This window comes from Sander vitreus, chromosome 4 (genome assembly GCF_031162955.1).
Source record: "Sander vitreus isolate 19-12246 chromosome 4, sanVit1, whole genome shotgun sequence".
NCBI lineage: Eukaryota > Metazoa > Chordata > Actinopteri > Perciformes > Percidae > Sander > Sander vitreus.
The window spans coordinates 19,798,142-19,819,330 of NC_135858.1; the positions used below are offsets into that span (position 1 = coordinate 19,798,142).

General features: G+C 40.0%; 1 protein-coding gene across 1 annotated transcript; it reads left to right on the forward strand.

The window, feature by feature from the left end:
- The first annotated feature begins 1,145 nt into the window (after positions 1-1,145).
- Positions 1,146-14,054, forward strand: LOC144516281 (SH3 and cysteine-rich domain-containing protein 3-like). Its single transcript, XM_078247489.1, is given in 11 exon segments — positions 1,146-1,223; positions 4,156-4,312; positions 4,402-4,499; positions 4,613-4,694; positions 5,248-5,345; positions 5,729-5,798; positions 6,027-6,067; positions 6,189-6,292; positions 6,435-6,486; positions 7,127-7,264; positions 13,886-14,054. Coding segments are annotated over 11 exon segments (1,017 nt in total). The 3' UTR covers positions 13,985-14,054.
- Positions 14,055-21,189: the final 7,135 nt, after the last annotated feature.

Genomic DNA, 21,189 nt, shown 5'->3' on the forward strand with positions numbered 1-21,189 from the left:
AGCTTCTCAGCTTTTAAAGTGCTCAGCTGTCCCAAAAAGTCACATGGGCAAACACACACACACACACACACACACACACACACACACACACACACACACACACACACACACACACACACACACACACACACACACACATACAGACTCAGGGCTGGGCTGGGTTGGCCTGCTGGCATTACTCATCCCAATCTCCCACCTGTTGGAGCCTCATTTGGAAAGTTGAGCATGTAAAGGACTTAACAACAGGCCTGTTAGATAAAGCTAGAAAGAAGTTTCAAGCTGCATGGACCCCTTCTGAGTGTCTGAGAACTACCACACTATGAGAAGAAGTGGAATTCAAGTTTCACGGTCAGTTGCATGAATGATCTACCCTCCCTCAGTCATTTTTAACCCTTTCTATACTTTAGTGTTAATGTTTTCTTGTTCATGGATTCTAACATGTAGAGCAGCCTAAGAAGGGGGAAACCTCTAAACCCTGTGTAGATGTGTTTGCCATATATCTTGTACCAGGTTACGAGTGAGTCCTGTTTTAACTTTGCTAAGATCAAATTGCCTCTCAAGAACAGTCCTGTGTTCCCTCCATCTTGTTAATAGCTGCACATTGCTCACTGAAAGTAATTCATAACATGGTAAGAAGAGCTGTTTTTTTAATATTATTTAAACATTTTATCTTGATTACTGGTTGATCATTAATTGTAAGCCAAGCAGAAATAAGTTCCTTTATTGTTAGTGACCTACAGGACCCCTTCACAGCAACAGAAGTGATGCTGATGTGCTTTCTGTCTACAGTGCCATCTGCTGGTCTAGACTCTGAATATCTGGAGGAACTACACCTTGACTGACTGAGCCATACCATGGCTTATTATGACATGTAAGTTCAGTCTGTAGACGGGAACAGGAAAGGAATAAACTTGAACAAGTTTAGTCTAGGTGTTATGTAGATCACTGATAATCAAATTTCTACTGTCATCATGTATTGTCATACCAGAGAATTACATAAATAATACTTAAAAACCTAGAATGTGCACATCTTAAGGCAGGCACTGATACAGTGAGACTACCATGAGAAATCTTAGCCACATGTTTGTCTTTTGCCTTCCAACATTTGCTTCTCTGTGTGACATTTGCTACCCAATGATGACAGGATGGATGATAAGGGCTCTGTGGATATTCATGACAACCCCCCTCTCCCTGATAATGTGATGAAAGAGGAGGACAACACGGTGAGACATTCAATATCCACAACATACCACGTGACATACACACCACATCATGGGGCGGTGTAGTATTTATCAATGCCATGAAACTCTGAACAAAATGTTACATGGCATTAGGAATTATTCATGTCTGATTGAGATCATTGGAGCTTATGTTTTCATAGGAATCACTGGTTAAATACAATTAAAAATAACAAACACATACCCTGTATCTCTAGTGGTATCTAGTCATGCAGATAATTTTTGATTATTTGCTCAGGATTTGAGATACAGTACCAGTCAAAAGTTTGGACACGCTTACTCATTCATTTGAATGGGAAAGTGTGTCCAAACTTTTGACTGGTACTGTATCTGTCTCTGAAATGTATGCTACCAATAGCCAATCAGAAAAACAGTAAGTGTTTAACTTATGTCTCACACACACACACACACACACACACACACACACACACACACACACACACACACATACATACAGACAGACAGACAGACTCAGGGCTGGGCTGGGTTGGCCTGCTGGCATTACTCATCCCAATCTCCCACCTGTTGGAGCCTGCTCCATTGTTTATTCTTTTTTTTTTTTTTAAATCCTTCATTTTATTCAATGATGTTATTCTGCAAAAACATGTAATTCATTATTTTTTAAATTGATTTCATTTGTGTGAAATCCTTAGCAAAAATGTGAAAAGAATAACAATCTTATGTATTCAAAGTAGGAAATAAAAAGAAAACTTTACTGGTGTAGGAAAGAAATTTTGTTGCTGGTAGACTTAATACATCGTAATATCATAAAAGAGAATTTAGTAAGACATTGACAAGAGCAGTTATTGGAGATTTATAGAAGAGATAATCAACGCCAGCTTTATTCTTGTTGTTTGCACACCTGATTACAGTAAGAAAAAGGGATGTAACATTCTAACAAGTGTTTAAATCAAATTCAGGTAGCAGGCTAAAACTATCCTCTTCTGAATACTACATTGCTTCAACTAACGTATCATCAATCATAACACTTACACTAACCCTAACCCAAAACCAAAACTATTTGGACAGCCAGATACCACTGGAGGAATCCTGCTGGAGGAATATATGTATTTTTGTAATATGGCTGAACTGACCCTTTAAATTATTTGCATTAAAAATTAATAAGCATACAGCCTAACAGTATGTTTGGACAGACATCATATCCCCTGTTTTTCTGCTCTCCTGATTTGACAAAAAGATTGCCAAAGTGAGTTTGAATAAGTTGATTAAGCTGCTGAATGACACATTGCGGGAGGTTTGTTTAGGAATCCTGATAGCTAAAACGAGTTGCAGAGTGATGGTGCTGTAATGTGTGAACTGTTCCTGGTATTATCAGTTATTGTAGTGTAAATTCACAGCCTGACGGCCACAGTCCTGCCAATGATGGAGAGTCGGAGCCAGTCCAGCTTGTCAGGCGTCCCTTGGCTTGGCTGTGTGTGTGTGTGTGTGTGTGTGTGTGTGTGTGTGTGTGTGTGTGTGCAAATCTTTGAATGTGTGTGTGACATCCACATGGCTCTGTTTGACTAGACTGTAGTATATTTAGGAGTAGCTGTCGGTTGTTACATTCAGTTCAATTCTGTCGGTCTTTGTTGAAAGCTGTTTTGTGATCTAAGCCCTTCCACTCTATACCACCTGTGGGTTGTGTGTGTGTGTGTGTATGTGTGTGTGTGTTTGTGCGCGCACACATACAAATAAGTGCAACAAACTCCCAGTATCATGCAGAATTACTTTCTAAACTCAATTTAGGAATGTTAGCACACTAAAAAAAAAAGACAGTAGTTTTGACACGTGTGTGTGTGTTTGAAGTCATTATTCGGTTGAGATGATACAGTTTGTGTGAACAGACACATCAGACAGACTACATATGCAGCAGACCGCAGGGTATTTTGGTATTTTTAGCGTTGTTCTCATATGAATCTGTCAGGCTGTGGGTGGTGCAGAATACCGGGAGTAGAGTACAATTCCATGGAATCCCAAAACTGAATGGAGGATTTATCCAGTTTGTTTTCGACTTTGCTTGATTAAAAACAAACGGACTGTCATAGTTTGAGATCTCAAAAGGAGGACCCAAAAGCAGGAGACCAGTCAGGCAGGTTGGCAGAACAAAAAGCAAACTTTAATAAACATAAAGCTGAATCCAAAAACAGGCGGGCAACAATAGACAATCCAGAAACCCTAAAAAGGAAAAACACTGTGGGGAGGGACTACACACTAGAAAGATACACAGAGAGCCAGGAACAAACACAGACAATCTGACACCGAAACAAGAGAACATCAAGACCAATATACTCAAAAATAGGAGAGTGGTAACGAGGGACAGGTGACATGAGGACTGACAAGGAACTGACTCACAAAGGCGGGAAAACACACAAGGCAGGAAGTAAAACAAGAAGAACCTTCAAAATAAAACAGGACATAAAACAAAACTCAGGATCATGACACTGGCAGATAACATTTTCAAATGACTTTATGATATACTGTATATATATGGTTATCAAACTTTTTTCAATAATTTAAAAAATGCCTTAGCTACAGTATGTAAAGAGGCACAATACAACGCTGCACCATCAGTGTATAATTTACTACTACAACAACAATATTGTACCTGAAAAACATTTAAATGCTACATTTCAAATGTTTAGAATCACTAAATGCATTAATTATTATAGTGTATTTTAGGAATTATTCAGGACTGATATTTTTTTAATTAACAAATAAACTCACGTACCCCCTGAAGTACTCCAAAGTACCCCTAGGGGTACATGTACCGCCATTTGAGAAACACTAATATACACCATTGTTGGCCATTATCTATCCATTATGTTTCACGTTTTGTCTTCTAGCAGTTCAATACTGTATGACCCATTTTTATTTTGCTCTGCTGTGATTTTGAACCTCCTTCCTCACCTATATCCAGGTATATTTCATCTATGACGAAGAGGTAGAGGACGAAGACAAAGAGGAACCTCCTCCTGCAGAACCCATCAAACCAGTCAACGACAGACCTCACAAGTTCAAGGACCACTACTGCAAGAAACCAAAGTTTTGTGACGTCTGCGCACGCATGATAGTTTGTACGTCCATCTCGTCTCTTTTTGTTTCCTGCATGACATTGTGATTTAAAAAAAATATGTTGTAATTTTGCTTTTGGTTTTCTCTTCAGTAAACAATAAGTTTGCATTGCGATGTAAGAACTGCAAAACCAGCATCCACCACCAGTGTCAGTCCTATGTGGAGTTCCAGAGGTGTTTTGGCAAAATTGTGAGCTTTGTATTACAGAGTACTGCTGGCTTTAATTCAAAAATGCACTGCAGAGAATTATCTTTTAGGTATTGAGTGTCTCCTCTCCTCTCCTCTCTCCTCTCCTCGTTTAGCCTCCAGGATTCAGAAGAGCCTACAGTTCACCTCTCTACAGCAGTCAGCCAAATTCCACAGTCTCACAGCTGCTGCCCTTTTGTGAGTTCAACTCATGTACATTTCTACATAAAGAGAAATTTCACCTTAACCATTCTTTTATTTTTATTTTTAATATGCTTCGAAATGTGCAATTCTTTCCCAGCCAGATGTTATGTTTGTTACATATACTGTACTTAGATCAGCAGTGCACATGATGGGAATTTCCATCTTATTAGCTTAATTTAGTTGCATTTGTGTAAATGTTGGTCTGAACAAACTTTTTTTGTACAACAAAGTTTTTGTTTCCAAAAGCTCTAAAGTGAAAGAGACGTTATGGTCCAGATGTAGTGAGAGTTGTAAAGTAAGCCAGAAATGTGTTCACAGAAGTCCAAGTGTCCTTTTCATTAGTCACAGATCAGATCATTTCAATTGTCACCAGACAACATCACAGATGAAAAGATTCGCTGTGGTTCACAACATCTAAAAGATTATAGAAACAACATTGATAAGGCCTTAAGTTGATTAAACTTAAATACCTCTTGTTAGAACATCACACTCACCTGCACCCTTTTATTCTCTGTTTATTGATTGATTGATGACATTTGATTGGCAGCACAGTCAAACCGCACCGACCCTGTATTTGAGACGCTGCGTGTTGGTGTGATCATGGCCAACAAGGAGCGTAAAAAAGGGTCAGAGGACAAGAAGAATGTGAGTGCAAATGCACTTATAACACTTCATACAGCACACAGCTATCTGTAAACATGGTGCAATCATTTCATGTTTTAAAGCATTGCCAGTTTCTGCAATGGCCCGCTGTTAATATGTAGATCTATTTCACTAGACTTTAATCTACTGGTAACCCTGGCTCTGACTTTAAGTCACCAGGTTGGTTAGTAGAATCTTCTTTAAATAGTTTTACTTTTTTTTACTGTTACAGTCAATTGTTTTTACCAACCTTTTTCCATTTTTATTCTTCACATTTACTTTTTATATTTGTTTAATCTGATTCTTAAAGCACAATTTAGTTATTAAAAGTGTTACAGTAAGTACTATATAAATGCATTATGTATTGTTTATCCTAAATTGTTCAGATAATGATGATGATGACAGAGGATGAGTCCCAGCCCAAACAGGAGGATGAAGGAGGTGAAGGAGGTAAGTGTGTGCTGAACAGCTGTCAGCATTGGGAAGGGGTCAGACCGTTTGACTGATTGAAAATATTGCTGTCTTAAAATAAATTTCCTCTGTGCCACACAATATGCAGATCTTTTGTCCGACTTGTGCTCTCTAGCAGAAATAACGTCAAATATTCTTTACAATACTGGTGACAACATGTGAAGTTGAATACTTTGTCTCATTTATATTGTTGTTGTGTACCAGCAAACATAGAAGGAGACAAAAGAGGAGACAAGGCTCCTACTGATGACAAGGTCAGAAAATGGGATGATGATAATGATGACATCAATGAAAATGAACTATGATGAATGATATGATACTTTTTTACTGGTGATGTTGAGTCAGCACTGTGCTTTAAATGTTTGTGCTCATCAGAGTAAAAAGCTTCAGTCAGGAAAGATCGGCGTGTTCAGTCAGTCTCACTACTATCTGGCTCTGTACCGCTTCAAAGCCATCGAGAAAGATGATCTGGATGTTCAGTAAGCCCCTCGCTGCACCTGTGTGTCTCTGAATCTCTCTTTGACTTGTTTGTGCTTACTCTTTCTTCCTGACTGTCTCACTCCACCAAACATACTTTTTTGTGTCAATATTTAATATTAAAATATTTAATATTTTCCCAAGTGCTGGTGACCGCATCATGGTGATAGATGACTCCAATGAGGAATGGTGGAGGGTGAGTCCCCAATTAATTTTCTCACATTACTCAATGTCAAGATGATGATTTCAATCCTGTCTGCTCTCCAAAATTATGATTTTTTTTTTTTTGCGCACATACATCCGGATATCTTAAGGATCAATTAAGTCGATTTTGGTCATCATCTAGGATTTTGTTTTTGGAGCCAAATGAATTCTGGTGCATTCATTATGTGTTCATCAACTTCCAAGTTGGCTACTTTAGAGCATTGTGTTTAATATTTATGTAATATGTTGTAAAGTCAATCGACAATCAAAGGACAGAAAATGAAAACCATGAGAGCTGCAGCTTTGCAGAGCTGTCCTTGAGTGTTGAGCTTCTAGTTCACAGTGATAACTTTTTTGACGATCTGAATTCTATATAAAACATATAAATTAACCATTTGCAGCCTCTAAACGCCAGCCCACACTTTATTTCTCTCACTGTGGTCTGTAAGGGTAATAAATAGGCTTTACAAAACAGATGATTGGCAGTTTTAACTTTGGTCTGTGCTTTCAAGTCACTCAGGTTTCAAAACCCACACTGGGCAATATGTTCATGTTTAAATTGAGCCATCAACGATATCTGAATTAGAAACTGGGGCTGCAACACATCACTTTCAGAGCTTTCTCTCCACCAGGGGAAGATCGGAGAGAGAACGGGCTTCATACCTGCCAACTACATCATCCGAGTGCGAGCAGGAGAGGGGGTCTACAAGGTGACACGCTCCTTTGTTGGCAACAGAGAGATGGGCCAAATCACTCTGAAGAAAGACCAGGTTAACACACACACACCAAACACACACACACACACACACACACACACACACACACACACACACACACACACACACACACACACACACACACACACACACACACACACACTCTCTCTTGCAGATGCATGATAATATAACCAAACCATAAATGCTTCTACTATAAAAAATAATCCTAGTCTTATCTCTAAAGTGAACATACTAAAATAAAGAATTGAGAACTTGTCTTTGTGTAACTTTCTGTGGCTGTTAGGACAGTCGATCCTTATAGGTACAGAAATACACATATACTTTAGACACAAATATAAAGATATAACGTCAACACCAACATGCTGCGTAAAGCACTGTATGGCCAGTTCTCAAATCAATTATCTATAGATTGCTTAATTAAATCAAAACTTAATTCGCTCTTACATATGTCTTTAATAATTATTAAACACTGATCCAGAGGAGGAAGGTTAAAAATAACAATCACAGTAATTATGTTTCTTTACATAAGGGGAATTAAAAGAAAACACATGGTGCTTTCCAGTTCAATGAATCGAAGGCAGGGTTGGTAATGTTGAAAGGCTAGCAAGATTTAAAAGTAGCATCTCTTCTGGGCTCTGTCTAACCCCTCCCCCTACCCTCCGGGCTCTGCCCCACACACAGACTTGCACTAACACTGCCGCATCGCTGCTTCAGAGCAGAGAAAGGGCCGCAATTTCACTCATCAAAACTACTTCATGTCTAATTCACTGGTAAGCAAACACCTAATATTATCATCCTGAATGTTCAAAACAAACATGACTACTCTATTCTCCAGTAGACTTGCAGTAACTCCGAATGTGACGACCACATTGAGCTCAGGCTCGTATACAGGAGAGGTAAACTACGCGCAGCGAGGCAAGGAGGCATTTCCTTGGTTCTTTTCAAGCGGACCGCGAGGCAGTGATTGGTGGGCGTTTTTACAGGATTACAGTAAGTTATTTGTTGCTGTCGGGGTGTAAAGTAGTCTGGCTATCACCAGACCAAGCTCAATCGTTTAAGATTGAACATTAGTCTGGGGAGTCTGCTCTGTATTTTCTACTGCACAAGAGGCGTGATCAACGGGCATAGTCAGACATCAGACTGTATGCAATTGGATAGTGCTTCAACCAATCAGACCAACGATCTGGGTGACGTACTAAAGCCGGTCGGTAGTAAGGAAAACACATCCTTGTTTTGTAGGAATTGTTCCAGAGCAAGTTTCTGTTCCGTTTTCAGAGAAAACTTGCCTTTGAAACTTTTTAAAACAGCAGCAACAGCGGCATCAATGGGTTGCTGCGCTTCGGTGGCCGCCATGTTGAATGTAAACAAAAAGCTGCTTGCCGTCTCTTCTCTATCGTCATCGTGTTAAACCCACCAATAGCGCGCCAGGTGGATAAGCTAGTTTGTGATTGGTCCCTGCAGATTTGTAACTGAAGCAAGATAGAAATATTTACAGGTTTCCAGCCTGAGCTGCAGGGAGAAATCAAATTGCCAGCAGATCAGGCTGGGTTTACCCAGTCTAGGTGTAAAGACCATTTCAAACAATGTATAAAAAAGTGTATATTGGAAATAGTTTCCAAGCCTGCTTTTAACCTCTTAAGAAACGCTTGAATTTTCAAGCTTTTTGGTCTAAACGTCATACCCAAATTAAAAGTGGTACAGCTCCCATATACTTTGACACTCAGGGATGTGCCTGATATCATTGGAAAGGAAACACTCAAGTTTTTGTTACAAGTGTCAGGGTGATTCTAGGCCTTACTGACACAGAGTTACAGAGGCTAGAATGGAGGTTTTTTATTTCTGGCCAAGTCATACATCTGTAAACTTATTAAAATACACTGCAAAATACAACACTTATCAAATACACAAACACACCCACATCAATCATACACATACTGGAGATAACTATTTACATAAAAATATAGAAATAAGTAATTATAAATTGCTCAGGGAGTGCTCTGCATGAAAACAGTCACTGTTTGTGCTGAAACACAGAGCCAGCCATCATAGGGTCAACATTTCAATGCCTTTCAATATGTCTATGGAATCCTCTGCTCATTGGCTAAAAGGGTAGGCGGGTCTTGTAGCATTTAAATCTAACTGGTCCGAGCAAATGTCGATCGAGTGTGCGTGGGGCTCACATCGCCAGAGGAGTCTTCAGCTTCCCATTGGGATATCACAGGCAAACCTGAACCGATTGGCTTATACCAGGTTTCTATGGAAACCTTAGATCTCAGAGAATACAGTGACGCCACATCGACCATGTAGGACCCTCAGGAGAGAAGCAAGGCCGCGATACAAGTGCGGAAATGAAAAACAGTTTAGCGATTTTCCGTTGTGATTCGGCCAGAAACGTCAAGATTGTGAGGCGAACAGCTCGTTTTGGATATAATGGATTGGATATGCCATTTCCTTGGATTCTTGGAGATTTAAGAAAGAAACGTTTTGGGCAAAAAATCCCCGCAGTGGCTAAAGGGACAAGGAAAAAGGTAGGGATGCACTCTCAATTCTAGACACCAGCTGCGCAGTTTACGCTGTATTGTTTTATTTTCTTTAACTTTGTAGCAGTTGTATAACTGCTATAAATCATCTTATGCTTTGTGTGTGGGCTTAATTGAATCATGAGAGACTAAGCTTTCAATTGGTGCGTCGCATGGCTGTATATTTTGAAGATGTAATGCTTTAAAGTTATAAAAACGTTTATGAGTGGAGGCTCTTCTACATTTCCATTTGAAACCCTTCACCTTAATTGATTTCTGTATGCTGTAATAGTGTCTCCCTTTAGTGTCTGTGTCCCACTTCTTCTGCCATACATCACTCACTGCTTTTCTAATCAATGACTTGGCCTCTCCTTTACCAAATGGAACATTCAGTATTTCACCATCCTTTAATGTCAACGCTGTCTTACGATGTCAATCTCACATCAACTCCAACTCTTTGTATTCTCAACAGTATTGTACACATTTCAGTCAATAGATCATCTCTCACCGTTTGTTTGGAATTCAAACTATGCAGGGCTGCAGTAGAATCCGAACAAATGACAACTCTGTCTGGCCTCACCTCCTCTATCCACTGTAGCCCTGAAATAATAGCAACCATTTCTGCTGTATATACAGATAATTTATCATCAAGTCTTTTACATATAACTACATTAAACTCAGGTACATACACGCCCGAACCTACATGTTCACTCCCTGGATCTTTAGATCCATCTGTAAAAATTAGCATATAGTTGTAATAGTACCTCCTCACATAATCTTGAACCAAATATCCAATATTAGCCACATTACTTTCACTCCATTCTTTCTTCTTCTCTAGTAGCTTCAAGTCCACAATGGGCACAGGAAATATCCACGGAGGAACATTACCCCATACAATAGCTGGTCCATAGTCTATGCTATTTAATCCGTACTCTTCTGCAACTGCATTAATAGTCCAACCAAATCCTTTACCTTTCCGTTGTTGTTCATATTCCCAACAATCACACAAAACCTTTGTTGTAGGTTGTTCCTCTTCAGATCCTTTTAACTTGACCCAATATGCCAATGACAACTTTGACCGTCTTAAATATAGTGGCAATTCATCAGCTTCCACCAGTAGCGCATTAGTAGAGGTTGTTTTCACTGCACCTATACTGAGTCGCAAAGCTCTGAACTGTATTCTGTCCAGTTTTTCTAAAATAGTCTTGGCTGCTGCTCCATAAACCATGCATCCATAATCAATACACGGTCGTATTAAGGCTCTATAAAGGTCAAGCAGAGAGTGTTTATCTGCTCCCCAATGATAACCGGAAACGGACCTCATGAGATTCAGTACCTTTTTGCATTTATGAGCAGAGCTAAGAGCTACAGTCTCCCTAATGGATCCACATCTACTGATGTGGAAGCGTAATCGCTTCAATAAGTCTGTAAGGATTAGTTACAATGGTTCAACTATTAAACAAAAATTGGGGGGGGGTCTGTTTAAACAAAAACTAAACATATAGCCTTTTCAACCTACAACAGTTGCATCATCATACATACTTAGGTCTGTTTGCAATAAATATTTGTATACACACTGCATGGTGTGTTGTATATCTGTTATATCTGTCTTTATTGCCCAATAAAGTAAACATTATTACAACTATTAGAACCATAACTTACATGTAACACACATATAAAAAAGGAACTCAAATGTATAAAACTAAGAAAGACACACAAGTGTCAAACAAAAAACTACAGCTATTCTGAAATTCCAGACCCCAGTCTGATGCCTGTTGGCCAGTAACCTTTCCCTCCATACCCCATTTCTTTCATTAGTGTCCTGTATCATAACCAACAACAATGTACAGGTGCATGAACAGGAATGAATTACACATGTTTACAATAATACAGTACCAATACAATAATGAATGGCTACAACATGAACGCAGAAACTTCTGCTCGTTTTCAGCCCAGAAAGTGGATCAGCTGCTGGGTTTCCTCCGGCATCCCTGTGTGATACAGGACGGTATATGTAAAGCACATATCGATGTCTCCAAAGCAAGTATATACACTGATATCAAACGAAATTCGCTGCTAATGGAGTTTAGTTAACACTGTAGACATGCATGGAGTCCATTCAAGGCAGAGAAATGCGGGACTGTTGTGCAAATAAGCAATGTAGCTAACGTTAACGTTAACTTTAGCGTTAGCGTTAGCATAGCAAGCTAGCGATTTTTAAAAACGTTTCAATTACAAATATGGTTGCAAATATATACAGTTGGGAGAACAAGTATTTGATACACTGCCCATTTTGCAGGTTTTCCTACTTACAAAGCATGTAGAGGTCTGTAATTTTTATCATAGGTACACTTCAACCATGAGAGACGGAAACTAAAACAAAAATCCAGAAAATCACATTGTATGATTTTTAAATAATTAATTTGCATTTTATTGCATGACATAAGTATTTGATCACCTACCAACCAGTAAGAATTCCGACTCTCACAGACCTGTTAGTTTTTCTTTAAGAAGCCCTCCTGTTCTCCACTCATTACGTGTATTAACTGCACCTGTTTGAACTTGTTACCTGTATAAAAGACACCTGTTCACACACTCAATCAAACAGACTCCAACCTCTCCACAATGGCCAAGACAAGAGAGCTGTGTAAGGACATCAGGGATAAAATTGTAGACCTGCACAAGGCTGGGATGGGCTACAGGACAATAGGCAAGCAGCTTGGTGAGAAGGCAACAACTGTTGGCGCAATTATTAGAAAATGAAATAAGTTCAAGATGACGGTCAATCTCCCTCGGTCTGGGGCTCCATGCAAGATCTCACCTCGTGGGGCATCAATGATCATGAGGAAGGTGAGGGATCAGTCCAGAACTACACGGCAGGACCTGGTCAATGACCTGAAGAGAGCTGGGACCACAGTCTCAAAGAAAACCATTAGTAACACACTACGCCGTCATGGATTAAAATCCTGCAGCGCACGCAAGGTCCCCCTGCTCAAGCCAGCGCATGTCCAGGCCCGTTTGAAGTTTGCCAATGACCATCTGGATGATCCAGAAAAGGAATGGGAGAAGGTCATGTGGTCTGAGGAGACAAAAATAGAGCTTTTTGGTCTAAACTCCAGTCGCTGTGTTTGAAGGAAGAAGAAGGATGAGTACAACCCCAAGAACACCATCCCAACCGTGAAGCATGGAGGTGGATGGGGCCATGTATCGCGAGATCTTGGCCAACAACCTCCTTCCCTCAGTAAGAGCATTGAAGATGGGTCATGGCTGGGTCTTCCAGAATGACAACGACCCGAAACACACAGCCAGGGCAACTAAGGAGTGGCTCCGTAAGAAGCATCTCAAGGTCCTGGAGTGGCCTAGCCAGTCTCCAGACCTGAACCCAATAGAAAATCTTTGGAGGGAGCTGAAAGTACGTATTGCCCAGCGACAGACCCGAAACCTGAAGGATCTGGAGAAGGTCTCTATGGAGGAGTGGGCCAAAATCCCTGCTGCAGTGTGTGCAAACCTGGTCAAGAACTACAGGAAACGTATGACCTCTGTGATTGCAAACAAAGGTTTCTGTACCAAATATTAAGTTCTGCTTTTCTGATGTATCAAATACTTATGTCATGCAATAAAATGCAAATGAATTACTTAAAAATCATACAATGTGATTTTCTGGATTTTGTTGTTTTAGATTCCGTCACTCACAGTTGAAGAGTACCTATGATAAAAATTACAGACCTCTACATGCATTGTAAGTGGGAAAACCTGCAAAATCGGCAGTGTATCAAATACTTGTTCTCCCCACTGTATGTACAGGACTGTGTAGAGCACAAAACAAGTAATTTTTAAATCAATTATTTAAGCCGAAAATACGTACATTTATGGGTCTCTCTGGTCGACCTGGCAGCCATTTTCCTTGTTGCGCAATGTATCTGGATACCCCTTGTTTTTCAAGTAAGCTCGCGTCCTTGCTTGGCGTTAAGGGGTATATAGCCCTTCCCCTTAGCCCTACCCCTCGACCAAAATGAGTATTGGGACAGCACTTACTCTCACGTGAGCGCGCAAAACTAAGGGGTAGGGGTAAGGGGAAGGGTTAAGACAGAGAAATGAGACGCAGCCTAAGTGTGTTTGTTGTGTGTGTCCTCAGATTGTAGTGAAAAAGGGTGAGGAGGTAAACGGCTACCTAAAGGTCAGTACAGGACGGAAGCTCGGCTTCTTCCCCACCAACCTCCTGCAGGAGATCTGAGGAGGACTGGCAGACGTCGCATTAAACCCTCGGCCAGCTTCCGTCTCAGCTTCATCACCTGGTGTGGCAGACCTGCTTGTTTATGGTTCAAAGCAACAAAAACACTTTTTCACTTGAATCAACACACATTGGTATTTTCCTTTGTTCGTCTGTAAACTTACAACCTCACAAAGCCTGTGTGCAGAATATATTGGGATGCATTTACTCTGTGTTGCCTGTGTGCAGAGGCATGTGTTAAATAGGCAGATAAATAACAGAATAAAAAAAATAAAGGTTTGGTCTACAAACAAGTCATGCAACTGTTCAGTCATTGTCAACAAGAATGATTTTATTTGTAGGCATATTTTGTATCTGTGATGTATTTTGACTATTGCTGAAAGTTATTTTTAATATTGCAGGACTTCCTTTAGTTTTAAAAGCTCTTGTTATTAGTTCACATATTTTTAATGACATTGCCTCTGTGTTAAACTACAGAATACACTGTGTATTACTGTAAGGAGGGTCGGGGGGTTGTCAACTCTTTCTATAAACTTGCCTTGATGTTCAGTAAAAATGTGTTTGTGTATTTTGCTATTTTACATTAAGTCATTGAGCACTTTCCAGAAAAAAAGTAATCTGTTAGTGTTCAATAATGTTTTTTGGTAAATTTAATAACATTTATGAGCTGCTGTTATTTCAACCAACAACATTTGGCATACCACTGTAAAAATAAATGACAATTTATTACTCTGAAACTTTGAATTCATTGCACAGCGGTATGTTATTTACTTTGTTATATAGAGACACATTTCTGTTACTCTCTTCAACTTGATTACTATTTTCTTATTCCCTGATTTATTCTGCAAACTGGAGACAGAGTTGTTTTAGGAGGGACAATGCTTTGGTTAGCACATTTGACATGTAAGTATAGACTAGACAGCCTGTGTTTCTCCATTGTCTTTCTATACACATGGGATTAAGTCACAAATCATATTTGTACATACACTGTAGTTCTCATACACTTTTCTCAGGTCAGATATGATCAAACTTTCTCAGATGAACATTACAGTGGTGTGAAAAAGTGTTTGCCCCCCTTCCTCATTTCCTGTTCCTTTGCATGTTTGTCACACTTAAGTGTTTCGAACATCAAACCAATTTAAACAATAGTCAAGGACAACACAAGTAAACACAAAATGCAATTTGTAAATGAAGGTGTTAATTATTAAAGGTGAAAAAAAATCCAAACCATCATGGCCCTGTGTGAAAAAAGTGATTGCCCCCCTAAACCTAATAACTGGTTGGGCCACCCTTAGCAGCAACAACTGCAACCAAGCGTTTGCGATAACGTGCAATGAGGCTTTTACAGCGTCCTGGAGGAATTTTGGCCCACTCATCTTTGCAGAATTGTCCTAATTCAGTTACATTAGAGGGTTTTCGAGCATGAACGGCCTTTTTAAGGTCATACCACAACATCTCAATAGGATTCAGGTCAGGACTTTGGCTAGGCCACTCCAAAGTCTTCATTTAGTTTTTTCTTCAGCCATTCGGTGGTGGACTTGCTGGTGTGTTTAGGATCATTGTCCTGCTGCAGAACCCAAGTTCGTTTCAGCTTGAGTACACGAACAGATGGTCGGACATTCTCCTTCAGGATCTCTTGGTAGACAGCAGAATTCATAGTTCCTTTTATCACGGCAAGTCTTCCAGGTCCTGAAGCAGCAAAACAGCCCCAGACCATCACACTACCACCACCATATTTTACAGTTGGTATAATGTTCTTTTTATGAAATGCAGTGTTCCTTCTACGCCAGATATACTTGGACACACACCTTCCAAAGAGTTCCACTTTTGTCTCATCGGTCCACAGAATGTTGTCCCAAAAGTCTTGGGGATCATCAAGATGTGTTCTGGAGAAATTGAGACAAGCTTTGATGTTCTTTTTGCTCAGCAGTGGTTTTCTCCTTGGAACTCTGCCATGCAGGCCATTTTTGCCCAGTCTTTTCCTGATGGTGGAGGCATGAACGCTGACCTTAACGGAGGCAAGTGAGGCCTGCAGTTCTTTGGACGTTGTTGTGGGGTCTTTTGTGACCTCTTGGATGAGTCGTCGCTGCGCTCTTGGGGGTAATTTTGGGCGGCCGGCCACTCCTGGGAAGGTTCACCACTGTTCCATGTCTTCGCCATTTGTGGATAATGGCTCTCACTGTGGTTCGCTGGATTCCCAAAGCTTTGGAAATGGCTTTATAACCCTTTCCAGACTGATAGATCTCAATTACTTTCTTTCTCAATTGTTCCTGAATTTCTTTGGGTCTCGGCATGATGTGTAGCTTTTAAGAATCTTCTGGTGGACCTTACTGTGTCAAGCAGCTCCTATTTAAGTGATGCTTTGATTGTGAACAGGTGTGGCAATAATCAGGCCTGGGTGTGGCTAGAGAAATTGAACTCAGGTGTGGACAACCACAGTTATAGTATGTTTTAACAAGGGGGGCAATCACTTTTTTCACACAGGGCCATGATGGTTTGGATTTTTTTTCTCCTTTAATAATAAACACCTTCATTTACAAATTGCATTTTGTGTTTACTTGTGTTGTCCTTGACTTTTGTTTAAATTGGTTTGATGTTCGAAACACTTAAGTGTGACAAACATGCAAAGGAACAGGAAATGAGGAAGGGGGCAAACACTTTTTCACACCACTGTATTTGAATGTGTGTGTGTGTGTGTGTGTCGGTATGTTTCGCTGTGTGTGTAAAATAAGTGTCAAAAAAACTGAAGAAAAGAGGTGAATCTGTGCTGCATTTGTTAGCAATTAGTTATTGGAGTCATTCATAGTGAAAGGAAGAATACTTTCATTTCCTCACGTCAAAGAACAAAATGATAGATTCAAATGAGACAGAGGCATTTCCAGAACTTTAAAAGGATGCAGAGCTATTTCTGTAGCTATGCTGAGTGCAGTGTAATTATCCACAGGAAACACTGTGGGGATGGTTTGCTATGTAAAGGTACAGCTCAGAGATCAGGTATGCAGGGAATGGCATCTGTAGGTCCGAAGGGACATTGAAATAGTACAGGCCACTACAGGCCTGAATAACATGACACATAGACAGACAGACAATCCGACAGACAGACAGAGGTTTGCGTTTGTTTCTTTTTCCATACATCTCTTTTTTACCTTTACATCGAATGACGTCGAGATAGAAAAGTGGCTGATGGTATGCCACTATGTTACAGCGGCATAAGATGATCCCTGAGAGGTATGCTGCTCAATACAGCGGCATAAGCCAATCCCCTGGCGGCATATGTTGCTCGCTACAGCGGCATGTGACGGTCGTGTGGTATGCCGCTTGTGTTCCACCGGCACATACCGTTTCCTAGCGACAGGATGAAGTGGTAGGCCACTGTCAGTGACAAACCTTGCCGATGTACTCAAAGTTAATATTAGAGCTAGCCTGAGCTAACATGGCTATAGAGCCAACTAAAGTTAACCAAATAAAAGGAATGTATACCTTTCTCTTATCTGTTAGGTTGCTGGGATACAAGTGATGCTTTTGAAATTACGCTAAAGTAATTTCATATATAATCCCCGATGTACCCTAAATTCTTAGTACAGCTTGCCTATGCTAACAGTCTGACCAGCCCATAACAAAGATTTAGAGCTAACAACTTTAGAGCAAACTAAAACTATAATAAAACATATTACTTTTGGCATGTTTAATAGCAGAAAACATTCCATCATATAAAACTCCATGTTGTGGAACATTAAACAGGCATACGTATAGCATAACAGTATTTATTATTCACATAAATAGGCTATAGTTACTTTAAATGAGTAACGTTAAACAGTTCGTGTCTGTGGGCATAAGCCATAAGAACACAAGCGGCATACTACTCTGACGACTGGCACATGCTGCTGTAGTGAGCGACATAATCCGCCAGGGGATCTGCTTATCTGTAGATCTGTAGTGGCATATCAGCCACTGTTTGATCTCGGTGCTACTGGTTACATCTTGCCTTCTGATTGTTGTTATTACAATAAATCCTTTAATTGTTATACTTTTGCTCTTTCACTATTCTAGGTTAGATTTCCCCTGTTTTTTTCTGTTATGTTTGTGTCTCCCTGGTTTCCTCTCCCTCTCCCTCACACTCTCAACGACCACGTTTGGATGCAGATGATGAGTTGCCTGGTCATGCCTCCTTCCGCCTCTGTTGTCTGTCAGAGAAAAAAAGGGAGCAGCGTGGCCGAGCAGGTAGTGCTGCCAGGCTTCAGCAGTCCTCTGATTGGACAACCGAGCACCCCTTCAGACACGGGTCACTTCCTTCTAGGAAACAGCCTCTGCTTCATGCCGCTCTGGACCGAGGGACCTCGTTGGAAGATATCACAGCTGCCATGTTGTCATCCCCGACCCCCTGACCCTGCCACTCCAGACAGGCAGGATGGAAGAGGGGTGCCAAAATGTTTGTAGATTTGAGTTGCTCGATGATGATTTTATATATATATAGTGTGTGTGTGTGTGTGTGTGTGTGCGTGCAAGTGTGTGTGCGAGGGCATGGAGGGGGTTGATGCATGATGCTGTGGCAATGAATCTATTCAAGATCATTTTATTGAGAACACCTCTAGAGCCAAACTTAGAGTCCAACTGCAGGTAAACTTTGAGTTTGATTTATTTGATACGGTCAAAATCAAACAAAGGACACAAACATAACATTGGGAAGTAAAAACGGCTCATTTATAACCTATAAATAATATAGAACCATGTTTATGGTTAAATCTCATGGTCCTCAAGAGCAAATTAAGTTTGTTCCATTGCCATGCAAACACACTGCAGATGCTTTGAAAAACTTACATGATTCTGAGCACCACTTCATCTTCTCATCCATGTTGACTTGAAACTTGAGCTTGTCAGCTTCATTATCAAGTTTGAAAGTTTTTTCAAACATCCACAACTAAGAGCTTGAAGTTGAGATTTCTTTATCTACTGCTGTTTCCAAGGTAACAAATGACCTCAGTTTTCACAATGCAAAAGATGTATGTCATTGAAGAAAAACAAGGAAGATGTCCATAAGCTCTTTAAGTTAGGATCACTACGGTATGTAGAAAGATGTTTAGGCAGATAAAGATTTAACATTTTGGCTTTGAATAACAGCTTGGAGCGAGCAATTTTCGAATCAGTAATATTTCAGGCCATGTAGGATATAAAAAAATGCATTCATAATGTCAACAATGTTAATTGAATACATCCCCAATTGCAACAGGTGTACATTGTGTATTTCTGGTACTTTTAAAATCATCAAGGTGCTATAAAAAGTAGTAAAATAGTCAAATGTTTTTTCTAAATTTAAATTAAAGATAAAAAAGCAGAATTTCCATGTGTGAAACCAACACATATTACAACAAATATATTACACACTGAATTACAATGAGTTGTACTGAGACATGTCTTGATTATTTCACCCAACAGAGGTCCCTGTTGCCCCGGATATAGAGCTTACATTCTTCCTGAACCAACTTCACACACCACAGGGACCCAGTGTGTGTTTATTGTGAATAACAGTTGATGTGCATTCTGCACATGCCAAAGGATCACAGGCATGATCATGTGGTTTTAAATAACTAATTTGGTTTTAAATAAATTCATTTGGTCTCTAGCAATCATATTTGAACCCATATTTCCATAGTGTTTAAGGGATTATCTGTCCATATAATCAAATGCAGACATTTAATAGATTGTCATCAGTATCATATGGTTTGTATTAAATACAGTGATCAAATCACATCTAAAATCCCCCTCTCCTCAATCTGTGATACTGAGTTGTTAGGTATCACACCCATGGGTGCAGTTTGAGGCACACAGCTTGTTACTTTCCATGCATATCGAAGATCTTTCTGAATGTATGTATGTAATTTGCAGCACATATTCGAACAGCATTATACAGCGTTGAAAAGCAATACAACTTTGTAAGGTGTCAAACTGCACTTATGGATGTGCAGAAAGTGACACATCCCTTTTTAAGAGTGCAGGCTCTGCATCATCTCATTGACCCACCACATTCAGAATCACATTTAGCATCCAGTCGAAGAGAAAATCCATCTTCCCCTCTGCCAGCCGCTAAGAAATGTAGCAATGTGTGAGGAAAAATAATAACATAAAACTATATTAGAGATCCTTTTTTGCCTAACAGAGAAGGTATTGATTTTTAGAGAAATGTTTCAGAAAGTCTCTTCCACAGGCCACTGCTAAAGCTGCTTCTTCTCACAGTCCTCAAAGCAACAAAACACGTTTTATGCCTTTCACAAAGCTTACGGACCGGTTTTATTTTTTAAAATTTCTTTTTTACTCTCTTGCTTGTCTGTCTCTGTTTTTGTGACACACAGATGTGTTTAAGTGTGCGTGGAATAGCGTGAATGTGTATCAAATCCCATATTTCCTGACAGAACCTCTGAAGCGTTAGATTAAATCCTTGACATGAGTCTTTTAAATAACTGTTGCAGAATAACACATATTTCCATCAATTTTTCATAGAGGCGCCAAAATTCAATTATCTAATCTGATTTCTATGATTATTAATCTCCATTACTTATACATTCAAACTGACTGCAATTTTGTGTGTTACAAAACTGTCTTCTTTTTTTTAAAAGTGGAATTGTAATGAGGTATGGTGATGGTTAGAGATGCTCAGTGCAGGGCAGAGGTCACAGTTATGGACTAGACAGGTAAAGAAATGGAAACAGTTTCCTGTCTGGCACCATTAAACAATTTAAGGTGTTTATGTGCATCGCTGCCAAAATGACACCGCAGGGGAAGACAATGGCAAGATTTTGGCAGCCTGTTACCACAGTACAGTGCATATGTGTGCGTGCGTGCGTGCGTGCATGCATGCGTGTGTTTTCAGTCTGTTCATCCATCTGTGTTTGCAGAGGGATACCAGGACAGAGAGACAGAAAGAGCTGGTGTATATGTGTGATTTCATGCTTGTGCAAGAATAAATTAAAGATGGTGATGACACACACATAAAGAGAAAGACAAGTTTACTGAGTGAGTCCCGAGGCTCAGAGAGAGAGAGAGGAAGAGAGAGTGAGAGAGGGATGGAGAAAAGGCTGGAGAGAAGACTGCAGGGTTGGAACCAATTAGGCCAGGAGAGAATCCCTCCACCTGCACTGCCAGGCCCCTGGGGGAGAGCCCCAGTGACAAGATGAGGGATCATCATCATTACCATTATTTATTTGCTAAGCAGA